General features: G+C 40.2%; 1 protein-coding gene across 1 annotated transcript in view; it reads left to right on the forward strand.

Annotated features, from left to right (window-relative positions):
* The window catches only part of CHST15 (carbohydrate (N-acetylgalactosamine 4-sulfate 6-O) sulfotransferase 15), a 37,484-nt gene extending 27,334 nt beyond the window's left edge, over positions 1–10,150 (forward strand). The window contains exons 5-7 of the mRNA XM_015426983.1: positions 6,595–6,751; positions 7,836–7,983; positions 9,688–10,150. Of these exons, the coding sequence (XP_015282469.1) occupies positions 6,595–6,751; positions 7,836–7,983; positions 9,688–9,878 (496 nt within the window). The 3' untranslated portion in view covers positions 9,879–10,150. The remainder of the gene's footprint in view (positions 1–6,594; positions 6,752–7,835; positions 7,984–9,687) is intronic.
* The last annotated feature ends 1,692 nt before the right edge of the window (positions 10,151–11,842 follow it).

The raw sequence follows: 11,842 nt of genomic DNA on the forward strand, positions 1-11,842 counted from the left end.
CTATCATCATGGTGCAAGACGTTTTTCAGGGTTTTTGGATTGGTATTTGAGATACTGTTAGTGTTGTAACATTATAATTATATATTCCAATTTATGGTGACCTTGTGGATTAATAACCTTTAGAATCCCAAACTTTCATTTTTTTAAAAATGAATCTGTAGCCCTTTTCAAAGACCTTTAAAAAATGAAAGCTGGGAGTTTGGGAGAAACTAATAGAATGTTAGTGTATTATAATGGTAAGTCAATTGCTGATTTTCTAAAAAAAGAAATCCTCTGTTGGCAGGGCAGAGTGGCTGCTGTGAGGAGTGAGGGAGGGAAAATGGTGCGCCATGTTTGTGGAACTGGGAAAATCCAAACATTCCTTCCCATATGGCAGCTACCCTGGTTTTGCGGCAGTCTTTTCCAAAACATCACAGCAAAGCAGGTTTGGGGAAAGATCACAGGAAAGATGGGGGAAACCTGGAAGGTACACAGAAGCATACCGTGGGGGTACTAGAAAGAAAACCACTTCCTAGTAGAATGCAAGCCAGGGCAAACAAGCTGTGTGAAAGTGACCATTGTCTTTCCACCATGCACACAGCCCTTCTGACATTTGTTTTCTTGATGGCTGTAGGCCATAGTCCAGAACTGTTTGCTCCTCTTCTGCGGAAAATGCAGTTCTGTACCATGACAAGGAGAGAAGAGCTGCTAAGAATAGCAGGTACTATACCATCAGTCCCTTAACATTTATTTGTTGAACCTAATAATTAATGTATAATTTTGCTCTATTGAAAGGCATCTCTATTCTCATACTGCTAACAGGGTTTATATCAATATCAATACTGTAAGCCAACATAACTGGGGCAAAAAACTGTGTTGAATAAGAGAAATTGCTCCATTTTATGCCAGGATGCTGTTTCATATGCATCATCTTTGGTAAAAATGCAGTCATGTGCACCATAGTTAATTCAGATGGGTTACGGTAAGGCATAACAGCATCAAGTGAGTAACAAGTAGCAACAGCAGCTGAAATACTCATCAGCAAAGGTTTTGTTTTCATACAGATGTCCCTCAAAGCAATCAAAAAAGAGGAAAAAATACTATACTAATTATGTAGACTTCCCAGAAAGAGAGCCAATTAGGAGGATTTTTCATTAGGCATTTGTCTTTTAAGAATCCCTTGATGTAGAACTTCAGAAACACTCCACTATGTCCCCATTCCAGTGGACCTTCCCACTCCTTTCAGTATGAAACTCTGTATGGATGCCCAAAGGCATGTCTTGTCTGAAATGCCCTTGATTCTGCAGAATGAAAAAGTTCTTGCGTATGTGGAAACTCTGAACATGCCCATAACACAGTTATCTCTGATTAGCAGTGTTCATGTTATGACTGCATGCACACACAAGGATCAATGAGATTGTACTTAAAACTGAATGTTTAAAAACATAGAAAAGGAAAAAAAAGTCTCGTAAGCAAACAGAACCCAGCAATTCTTGATGTTCCTGAGAGAACTGGTTGCTGTGTTTGCCTTACATTAGTTCTCCATTAGTCTATCTAACTTTCCAGCTATATTTCAAAATGCTGGTATTAACTTGTCAGATACCAAACAACTTAGGGCCAGCAAACATTGATTGCATGAACCAGATCAGAATGGGCTCTTATGCATTGAATTTGTCTTTGCACTTCTGTTTGATGGAATATATTTTGATAAAGTTATATTTAATGTAAGAAAGGTTCTTTGCAAGGGGGAAGCCTTAAGCTGCCTATAATTTAGGAAGGATAGTTAAATTGTGTTGGCAGTGGAGGAGCATGCAAATGAAATAAACATCCTCGCTCAGTTTCCCAGCCTTCTTCTACTCACTTCATGGAACTGTTAAGATGCACTTCTCTTACACAGCTCACTTCATCTTCCTTGATGCCTTTCAAGAATTAGTGAGTTGCATGTAAATAAATACATTTTTGCAGGAGTGGGACACCTATTGCAGAGTGCTGGATTTAATGAAATGTCTGGCTCTGGCCTATCTTCCAGTTTCACAGCAAAGTATTTCATGCACAGTAAAACAGGCATCTGCCTAAGGCAGTAACGTATTAAGCACTACCAAATATTCAATGCCTGTTTATTGTCAGTGAAATATAAGCTGGGAGTGGCACATTTCCTTGTTTACCCACATTAGACCTACAGCCAGATCATTCCATTTGTATGCTGCATTCTTCCTCTTCTGCCACGCCTTAAAGAGCTACTGTGGTAGGAAGCACTTGGCTCACATCTCTGGCAGGTCTTATATCTATTCTCCCATGAAAGTGTGGCATGTGGAGGGAGACGCATTCATTGTCAAGACTGAAAGCAAGACACTTACTTTTTATTTCTCTTTAATTTGTTCTTGTGCTTAGTATACTCCTCTAGATGGCATGACATTGGATGAAAGTGCATAAACACCCCAGAATCACATAATTTATCATTTTAAGTTTATGATTATTTTTCCTTAAAGGAAATCATTATGAAGCTTAAATGGGTATCTATGGTTATGTTCTCTAAGCAGTCCTCCATGCTGTGTATACAAAGCTGCCGCTTAGCAAAAATGAAACAAAATGTGTGAGGTGTGACTCGATTTACTGGGTCAATAAGGCTCCTGTTGGCTCAGTCTCTTGTGACTCAAGCCAGAATGACAAAGGTTTTTTAAGATACAGTTAAGAATGGGCAAATGTTATTTTTGTTGCTATGTTTGGGATTAGTACAGAATATAGATGGAGCCCCAAAGGCACCCATAGACCCACACCATGATTGGAGTGACGACCTATACATACAGATGGCACACATCTCAGCACACCAATTAAATGTGTCTGATTGCTGGGTCTGTGCAGCGATTCCACACACCATTTTGACTGGTTTCCCAATACCCCTAAACAGTTAATCAATTGTTGGGCCAGCATTAAAAGGAACAACAGATAAAGGAGCACCAGATAGAGCCGACCAGCCGGAGTCCTCATGCCTCTGGATTGATATATACAAAGAGGATTTAGATACCCCTTAACAGTAACTTGGACACACCCAAACTTTGTACAGGCAGATCTCCTAACAGCAACCCAGTGTTTGGCCTAAGAAGCAGAAATGCTATCCTAATTATTGGTTGCAGCATTTCTCAGCGGGGTCTGTGTGGTATAGTGGTTAAAATGCTAGACTAGGATCTGGGAAATCCAGGTTTGGGGAATCCTCACTTTGCCTTCGGGGCTCACTGGGTGACCTTGAGCCAGTCACTCATCTCACAGGGAAGTTGTGAGGATAAAATGGGTCACCTCTTCTGCTTTTGTTTCCAAACCATACTTCCTTCTACCTTCCCTCCCCATAGCGTCTACTTTCAGCAAGGGAAGGAAATGCTGTCAGTGTGGGTTTGATAAAATGTTTATACTGACCCTAGAGAGAGGTATGATTTTGTAGCAAACTCAGGCCTAGGAAGAGGGGAACAGGAGAACTAGAAGAGGTTTAAGGGGTAAGATGATTGGGGGTACAGGGAGACCTGAAGCCAGGTTCAGGGTAAACATTTGGACTGAGGGAAGGGTAAGTAGATGGAACACAGGTTTGCGGGGGGGAGGAGCAGTGGAGTTCAGGAAGGGAGAGAAAAGCTAATGAATAGGAAGAAAAGAGGACAGAGAACAGAGATATGGAAGAGTGTTTCAGATCTGTGAACCAAGGGGCACAGGCTCTATGTATAGGGCTTCTTCACTTTTAATGGGCACATAATAGTGGGATTCTATTAGACATAGTAATTTATGCTATCAGTGGAGCTTTGTGATCTAACAGTCTTAGGGGTCACCAAGAAACTGGAGCATGAAGTGCATGGGAGATGAATTCGCATATTGATTGGAAGTAACCAGCAAATGCTTTGGCTGCAGGTTTCTAGTACCATGTCGTTCATGTGCGATTTATCCAAAGGTTAATTTTCACAATTTCTCTGTGGGGGTCTTGTTCTTGCATCAAAGGTTGCTACAATAGGGTCCAAACATGCAACATTTCTGCAGATTGGCAAATACAATTGTCACAGCTCCTTGTTAATGTTTATTTAGTGTCATTAATTTGCTAGGCGCTATGCTGAATGGAGCTTACAGTTTACATGACACAAATAAGACAAGCATGGAGGGGGGGGAGATAATGAATACTCAGATGTGTGGTAGGAATAGGGTAGAGGATAGCCAGGCAGCAACTAAAGAGAAGCTGTGAGAGGTAACAAAAATGGGTTTTCTTAAAAAGTTCAGTGGGTGCGTAGCTTGAAAAATAGGATGGGTTTGAGGGTAGCAGTGTAGATTTGGGAGTCATCCATATAAAGATGGTAGCAGAAACTATGAGAATGAATGTACTGAAAATGACAATATAGAGAAAAGGAAGTATGGGACCAAACACTGAACCTTTTGATAAGAGAGTAGAAAATGTCACCTCATTTACTTTTGAATGGCATCTCCTGGTATTCTCCCATGCTCCAGTTACATTTCTCATACAGCCTTCTCCTGGGGTACCCTTACCTAGGCTTGTCAGTTGGCAACAGTGAGGATACACACTTTCTCTGTGGTAGGTCCCAGTTTCAACTTTGTTGCTGGATGCTTATGGCGTTTGTATGTCCTTGCAGCTTTTGTTGTTTTGTTAGCTGCCTTGAGTCTGCAGGGTACGGTGGAAGAATATATTTTAATTGATTGATTAAAACAAACAAAAATAAGAGTGATAAGTTACTAAACAGACTAAGGAGATAAAGTAGGATACAGAACAGAGGAACCATGATAGGACAGTGGCTGCAGATTGATTGGTGAAGAAATTGAGAATCAACAGGAATGCTTGAATTTGACCAGGTGAAATTCCTTCTGAACCTTGGCAAGAGCTGTTTTGTGGAAATGGAATGGATAATTTCAGGATCTCAGAAACCTGTTCATGAAATGAGCATGAGCTGAATAGAGCCGTTCATTACAAATACACTCAATATATAATATCTGCTGCATCACACTTTCCCTCCATTTTCTGACATATTAACACACACATCCTCTTACAATAAAACAGGTCTCTATGCATATAGCCCTTGACTGTACAATTTCACAGCAGAAAGAATGATGAAATGTTACGAAATTGAGATCAAAGAAGAGAGGTTATGTCAAATGTAGTAGAAAGACCAATGTGGATAGGATAGTAATTCTTAGATTTGGTAATGAAGAAGTTATAGGTAATTCTGATAATGAATGTAGTTTCCATTGAGCAGGACATGTTAGAGTGAGATGGAAACTGAGTTTGCAGGAGAAGACAGTATGTTGATTGAGAGCTAGTGTAATGTAATGTCTCAGGTTATGGACTCAAAAAGATACGACAAACATCATGCATCCTCTGTATGTCTTTAAAATGAAATTGCAGCCTCTGGCAACCTCAATTTGTGTTTGACCTCTATTGGGAAGGAAAAAAGAGGTTTAACCCCTCAAATTCTGCTCAGTTTTGATAATCAGGATTGGCTCTCCACTCTACTATTAGCATTTTAAGTGGAAAAAAGAGATTTCCTTTAAAATACATATTTCCCCTTTTAAAATGCTAATAAGAAAGCAGGGAGCCCAGGTTCAATTAACAAAACCAAGTCCCTCCTCTACATGGCTCTGAAGTAAATCAAGGCTGCATGAGCTTGCATTTTATAGATTTGTTTTTGCCTGGGTCACAGGTTTAAATGTTCACTGATTTATGAAGCTCACTCGATTTATGAAGCTTACTGGGTGACCTTGGGCCAATCACTGTCTCACCCTAGCCTATCTCACAGGAGTGCTGTGGGAGTAAAATAGAAGAACCACGTGTGTTGCCTTCAGCTCTTTGGAAGAAGAATGAGATGGAAATATGACAGACAAATGCAGCACCATATGCTGAATGGAAGGAGGAAACTATGGTGGTTAATTTTAAGGGCACAAGAGCACAGTGGCCTTTAAAATATCTAGGCATCAGTTTTGGGGTATACACATTGACAGTGTGGCACTATGCTGATTCAACACATGTTCCATGTAACAGAAGTCAGTTAGGTGAGGGAAAAGAGTTCCTCCACTCATGAACCAATCGTTCCTGCATGGTTATCTTTGCACCTTACAAGATGTTGTAACGGTATACTAGGAGAAAGGTGGATTTTGTGATCATTACTACAGCTGTGCAGTATCATCACACTTGAATCCTATAGCAGTTTCAGGGACAAAATCAGTCTATTCAAAGAAACTCTGGCAGCAATAGGAAAGGGGAAAGGAGACATTTGAAAATGGATTCCTCTAGTGAAAGTCTGTTGTGGGTTCTTTACTAGAAAGGCATCTTGGATCAGCTTGACAGTTGCTCTTAGTTTCTCTGCAATGAGTTCTGCCTGTCTGAGCCGCCTTTCATCCTCCTCTTGTCTGATAGTCTTCAGATAATCTCTCTTACCAGAGGTTTTGCTAGAGAAAAAAACAAATCAAAAAATGATGGCAGTATGGTTTCTTTGTTTTTGTAAATGGGCCTCTTCTGTATATTTTGTTTCTTCCCCAGAAAAGTATCTGTCAATTTATTATCTTTATTTTTCTTATGATGACACATGGCTTGACTGCAATTAAATTTCACGTGGTCCTGTGCTGTTCGTTTTACAGACTGTATTCAGATTATCTCTACTTTGCAAGTGCTAACAAATCTGTAGAGGACTTCCATGAAAAAGTGGCTGAGTCACTACAGCTGTTTGAAAATTGCCTGGTGGATTATTCCCTGAGAGCTTGTGTGTACAACAACACCCTTAATAATGCCATGCCTGTGAGTATGTTTTGGTTTAAATTTAGTCTGATGCATAGGCAATGGAATATGTAGCCAGTTTTATCTAATGTGCTGAGACATTTAGGAAATTTATAAAATCAAGCATGAACTTTATCACTGAGGTTTTCTTGGGCCATACCACTCCAGACTGTATATGGGGAGGTATCACATGATTAAATGCCAATCCCTGCATGAAAAAACTAGCATGCAAGACAGAAGGCTAAGCCTTGTCCCTTAAATACAGTTGCTCTGTGCAAGGTTCTGTGTTTTTTGTTTAGTATTAATCTGAGTGGTGTGGCCTAGATGTGCGCTTGCCACCTCAGTGACAACAGGGCTATGGACAAAAGATCATGAAAGTAATTGGGATGAATTCACATAAAAGCTTTTTTAAAAGTGTTGCTGTGGTCACTGAAATAAAAAGTTCATACTGCATAAGGGCTCTTTCAGCGAAGGTTCTGTCTGTGAGCATGTTGTTCAGTCGCACAGTCGAGTCCGACTCTTCGCGACCCCATGAATGTCTACTTCAGGACTGCCATATGGTCTTGCAGCTACACAACAGCTACAAGTTCTCCATGGGATCACAATTTGGAAGTACTAAATGGGCTTAGTTTGGATTGTGACCGCAGTGTGGAGAAGAGGAGAGACCCCTTGCTTTCCCTCATGCCATTTTCCCAACCAAAAATGGCCCAGAGGGGTGTTACTACCCTGGGGGGCGTGTACATTGAATACTTGCAACTCCAGTCTCCCCATGGGAAAAATAATGCCCCAGGTCATTTTGGGTTGGAAAAACAGCACAGAGGAAAGGCTCCCCCCTACAGGCTCAATCAGAATTGGGTTCCTGCAGTGCTTCTGAATATACTTCCGATGGGCATCTTGTGTTAGGTATAACAAGTAGATTTCATGGCCATTCCTTATATTATGCAGAGGAAGGGTCTCTTCTCCCAGGCTCACCCTGTTCTTCCATACTGTTTTCATGACCCACTTGCGAGATAAACATGACCTCCTTTTGGACTCCACCCCATAGTTTGAGAACCACTGAGATTATAAGAGCTGGAATTCATTTATTTTGTTTTCATTCTTGCAGGTACGACTTCAGGTTGGTCTGTATGTTGTTTTTCTCCTGGACTGGCTCACAGTTTTTAATAAAGATCAAATGCTAGTTCTCCGTTTGGAAGATCATGCATCCAACATTAAGTATACTATGCACATGGTGTTCCGGTTTTTGGATCTAGGTGAGCACTTTTCCTGATCATTCAAGATTAAGCACATTACTGCCAGTTGCATGACATTGTTATATATTTTCTAAAGCTCCCCCATTTCCTCTAGAGTTGTTGGCAGTTCCAGTCCTTAGCTTATATGCATGGAGGCAGACAGCAACAAAGGGAGGAGTCCCCCAAGTGCTTTGGGGAGAAGTGGAAGTCACATTGCTCCTGCTCTGAGCATTAGCTTGTTCTCTTTAGTTCCTATGTACTGGTCAGCTTCAGAGATATATATGAATTGGGGGGGTCATGTCAGGGTCTTGCAGAAGCCTTGTAGATGGGACATGGACTAGTTTACTGGGATATCTTGTCTACTGGCTACCTGTATTATTTGCTGATCTTTTATTTAACTCGCAAGTATTATTCATGTCTTAACATGCATTAGATTTAAGAAATTTTACAGTGTCATCCTAAGGAGAGCTACCCCCTTTTAAGCCCACTGATTTAGAATATTGTAACTCAGCCTAGGATTGCACTGTAAGATGTTTAAATTTAGCCTTTTATCCTCCTTTGATCAAAGGGATAATAGTTTTGGATTTTATTCTAATTCACCCGTTCACACCAGCATGGAGACACTTCACATATGAGTTTCCTGTAGAAATTTCTATTTTTTAATAATTTTTATTTATATTGTAAGCTGCCTTGAGTTCTGCAAATCTGCCAGGCAGAAAGTCAGCTACTGAATGTTTTAAATAAGTAAGTAAAATAGTACTTGGAGGCGTGTAATAAAAATGCACATGTGCTGTAAGGACTAACAAATTCAGAGGTGTCTATTTGCATACATTACATTACAACATGTGATCGTCACTAGTTACAACATACATAAAATTTACTATATGGAAGTAATTTCCTAATATCTGATTAGAGAGTGGCTTTCTGTGAATTGGCGAGCAAGCACAGAACAAAATGAGCTGCTCTAATAACGGTGAATGTTTCAGTCTTGAGGAAGGTCACCCCAAAAAGTATAATGTTCTTGATGTTTTCTACCAAAAATAGATTGGTATCAGTTTGCATGTTTTGCATCTGCCCTCTGTGCTTGCTAGGTGAAATCAGGTGATTCTATTGTAACCCCGCCAAAAAATGCAAATAGAAGGAAATTACATTAAGAATGTATTTCAGTATTTTTTAAAGATATTTTAATTGGGTTTTTTAAACATGTACATACCCACCACCTATTCACCACAAATACATCATGAATGTATCATCTAAGCAGTAACATAACTGAGTTTTCTCCAACACAATTTATGTATTTCAGTATTAGTCTATGCTGCTGTGTTTGTTTTCTGAGAACAGTCGAGTTCTGAAGGTTGATGCTGCTTACCCATGCAGATTACTAATTGATACAAAAAAAGCTGCTTGTCTCCATTTGTCTTAAAATACAATTAATTTTTAAATAACTGGAAGCTATTTAAATAGTGTGGAAGATAACCTTGAGCAGAACAGTTGCATGAGCTCTTATGGCTTGCCTTTGCAGTGAAAGAGATAAGAAGTCTCTGATTTAGTCCAAGCAAAGGTGTGGGTTCTGCTTCAGACATAAAAAATAAGAAAACACACATTGCTCAAGTACCTTGTATAAACACAAGCTGCCTAGGACTTTTTGTGTTCTTTAACTTGGAAATGTTTCAGAAAATGCATAAAGAAAATTATACATATGTATTTTTGGATTGTTTACTACAGGTGCCCTAAGTGAAAAACAAGAAGCTCTAATTACCAAGAGTCCGGCATCAAACACAAGAAGGCCTGAGGATCGGAATCTAGGCCCTATGTTACCTCTTACAAAGGAAATCCTAGAAGATTTTTATCGGCCATTCAATGCAAAACTGGCTCAAGTTCTTTGTGATGAAGCTTTTTTATGGAAAAAGCCTTGATCTGTTCAGTGCACCGCACAACTACTGGTGCGAATAATTACATTTTACCCACTCTGTGGTCGAGAAAGCCCGATGCCTTCCTCCCCACAGTTAGCCCATGAAGAAACAAGAATACAAAGCTCCAGAGTTATGAAGCTCTGTTGCAACTTTTTCTCTCTCCACAAAAGAACAGTGTACAAATGATACAAAGCAGTCTTACATTCTCTGGTTATGATTATGAAGTATAATCTCTAAAGCAAATTCAATGCAGCAGTCAGCACTAGCCACCTAAAAATGCACATTCATTCTCATTTTTAAGATATGCATTGCATTCTTTTGAAACTATTCAAAATAGCTTTTTAATCATTAAAATCAATTGATTTAAATTCAGAAGTTTGATGTGGTTTTTTTATGTCAACACCTTTTGGTACAGATTTGACTTTGTTACTCAGTACAGTAAAAGCAAAACGTAATGAGTTGTTTAATGGATTATTGTGTTTTGATAGGCCCCAAGTATCATGAGAAATTTTTCCCCAAGAAAGATTTACTTAAATATTTATTTATCTATTCAATTTCTATACCGCTCCATCCCAGAGGCTCTGAGCGGTTTATATGGGCATTTTATAACTCCTAGCTAGGGCCACACAATGTATAGGGAAGGTGAGTGCCTACCAGGCACCCCACCGGCTTTTTGTTCTTCCTGCGGCTTCCTCCTGGTGAGTTCTGTATCGGCGCAGCTCCGCAGCGGCTCCTTCTGGGGTAGTTCCACAGTCCGCGACTGTGCAATGACTGCTGCAACGACGTCCGTCTGATTGGTTCCGGCCATGCTGCGTCGGAATGCATATTAAATTGAAGAGAGGACACAGAGGTAGTGCAAGGCTATCAGGCTAACACAAGGAAGCTATCAGATCAGGGTAAATGTAGTATAAATGAAGAAGGAAGAGCTTTAATTTTGGTTTCAGTTTATTTAATTGTAGCTTTTATCCATATCTTTCACAGAATTAAAAGGCTACAGAAGACACTGGGAGTTCATAATATTCCTTGTAGAAATAGCTACCCAGTCCTGATTGGTTATTTCTGAAGTGGACAATATATCGTAACATTCAAAAAGAACTGAAAGGGATATCTGAGACAAGCTTTTTCTTGAAACCTAGGGGACTAGTCCTTATGGAACCTGCTTGAGTTGTGATATAGACCTTCCCCCCTGTTACACATTGTTTTTAGGGTAGCAAGTGTAAAGGGTTGCTGCTGTAAGGTAAGTTTTGTACAGAGCATGAAGAGTACAGAGATCACTGAAGCAAAAGTTTTAATAAAACAACAAAGACAGTTTATTCATGTAGAGGTTATGTGGTGAATTCTCTTTATAAAGCTTGTAGTTAGCAGGTCTGCTCATCAACAGAGGCAGGCCTCACAACTCTGTCCTCTCCCAGTCCGACTCTTCACGACCCCATGGACCACATCATGCCAGGCCCTCCTGTCTTCCACCGTCCTCCAGAGTTTGCGTAATTTCATGTTCGTTGCATTGATAGCACTGTCTAACCATCTCATCCTTTGTTGTCCCCTTCTTCTTTTCCCTTCAATCTTTCCCAACATCCGGGTCTTCTCCAGTGAGTGCTCCCTTCTCATTTGGTGGCCAAAGTATTTGGGCTTCAGCTTCAGTATCTGGCCTTCCAGGAAACAGTCAGGGTTGATTTCTTTTAGGATTGACTGATTTGATCTCCTTGCCATCCAAGGGACTCTCAAGAGTCTTCTCCAGCACCAATGAATAAAAATAAGAATAGGTGTGTGATGGATGAGAGGCAGAAGGGCAAATGTTTGACAGGTATGGAGATTGACTGGCCCAAACAAAGTTAGCAGGGCTGGGGAAAACCTCATCCAACTGGATGCTACCAGGAAAGAAAACATGCCGTTTCTTTGATATGCTAGCACTTCTTTATTGGGCAAGCTGAACCTGGCAGACTTCTGGGATTTGGAACTTGAGGTCC

Source organism: Gekko japonicus, unplaced genomic scaffold, assembly GCF_001447785.1.
Source record: "Gekko japonicus isolate JY-2015 unplaced genomic scaffold, Gekko_japonicus_V1.1 scaffold265, whole genome shotgun sequence".
Classification (NCBI taxonomy): Eukaryota; Metazoa; Chordata; class Lepidosauria; order Squamata; family Gekkonidae; genus Gekko; species Gekko japonicus.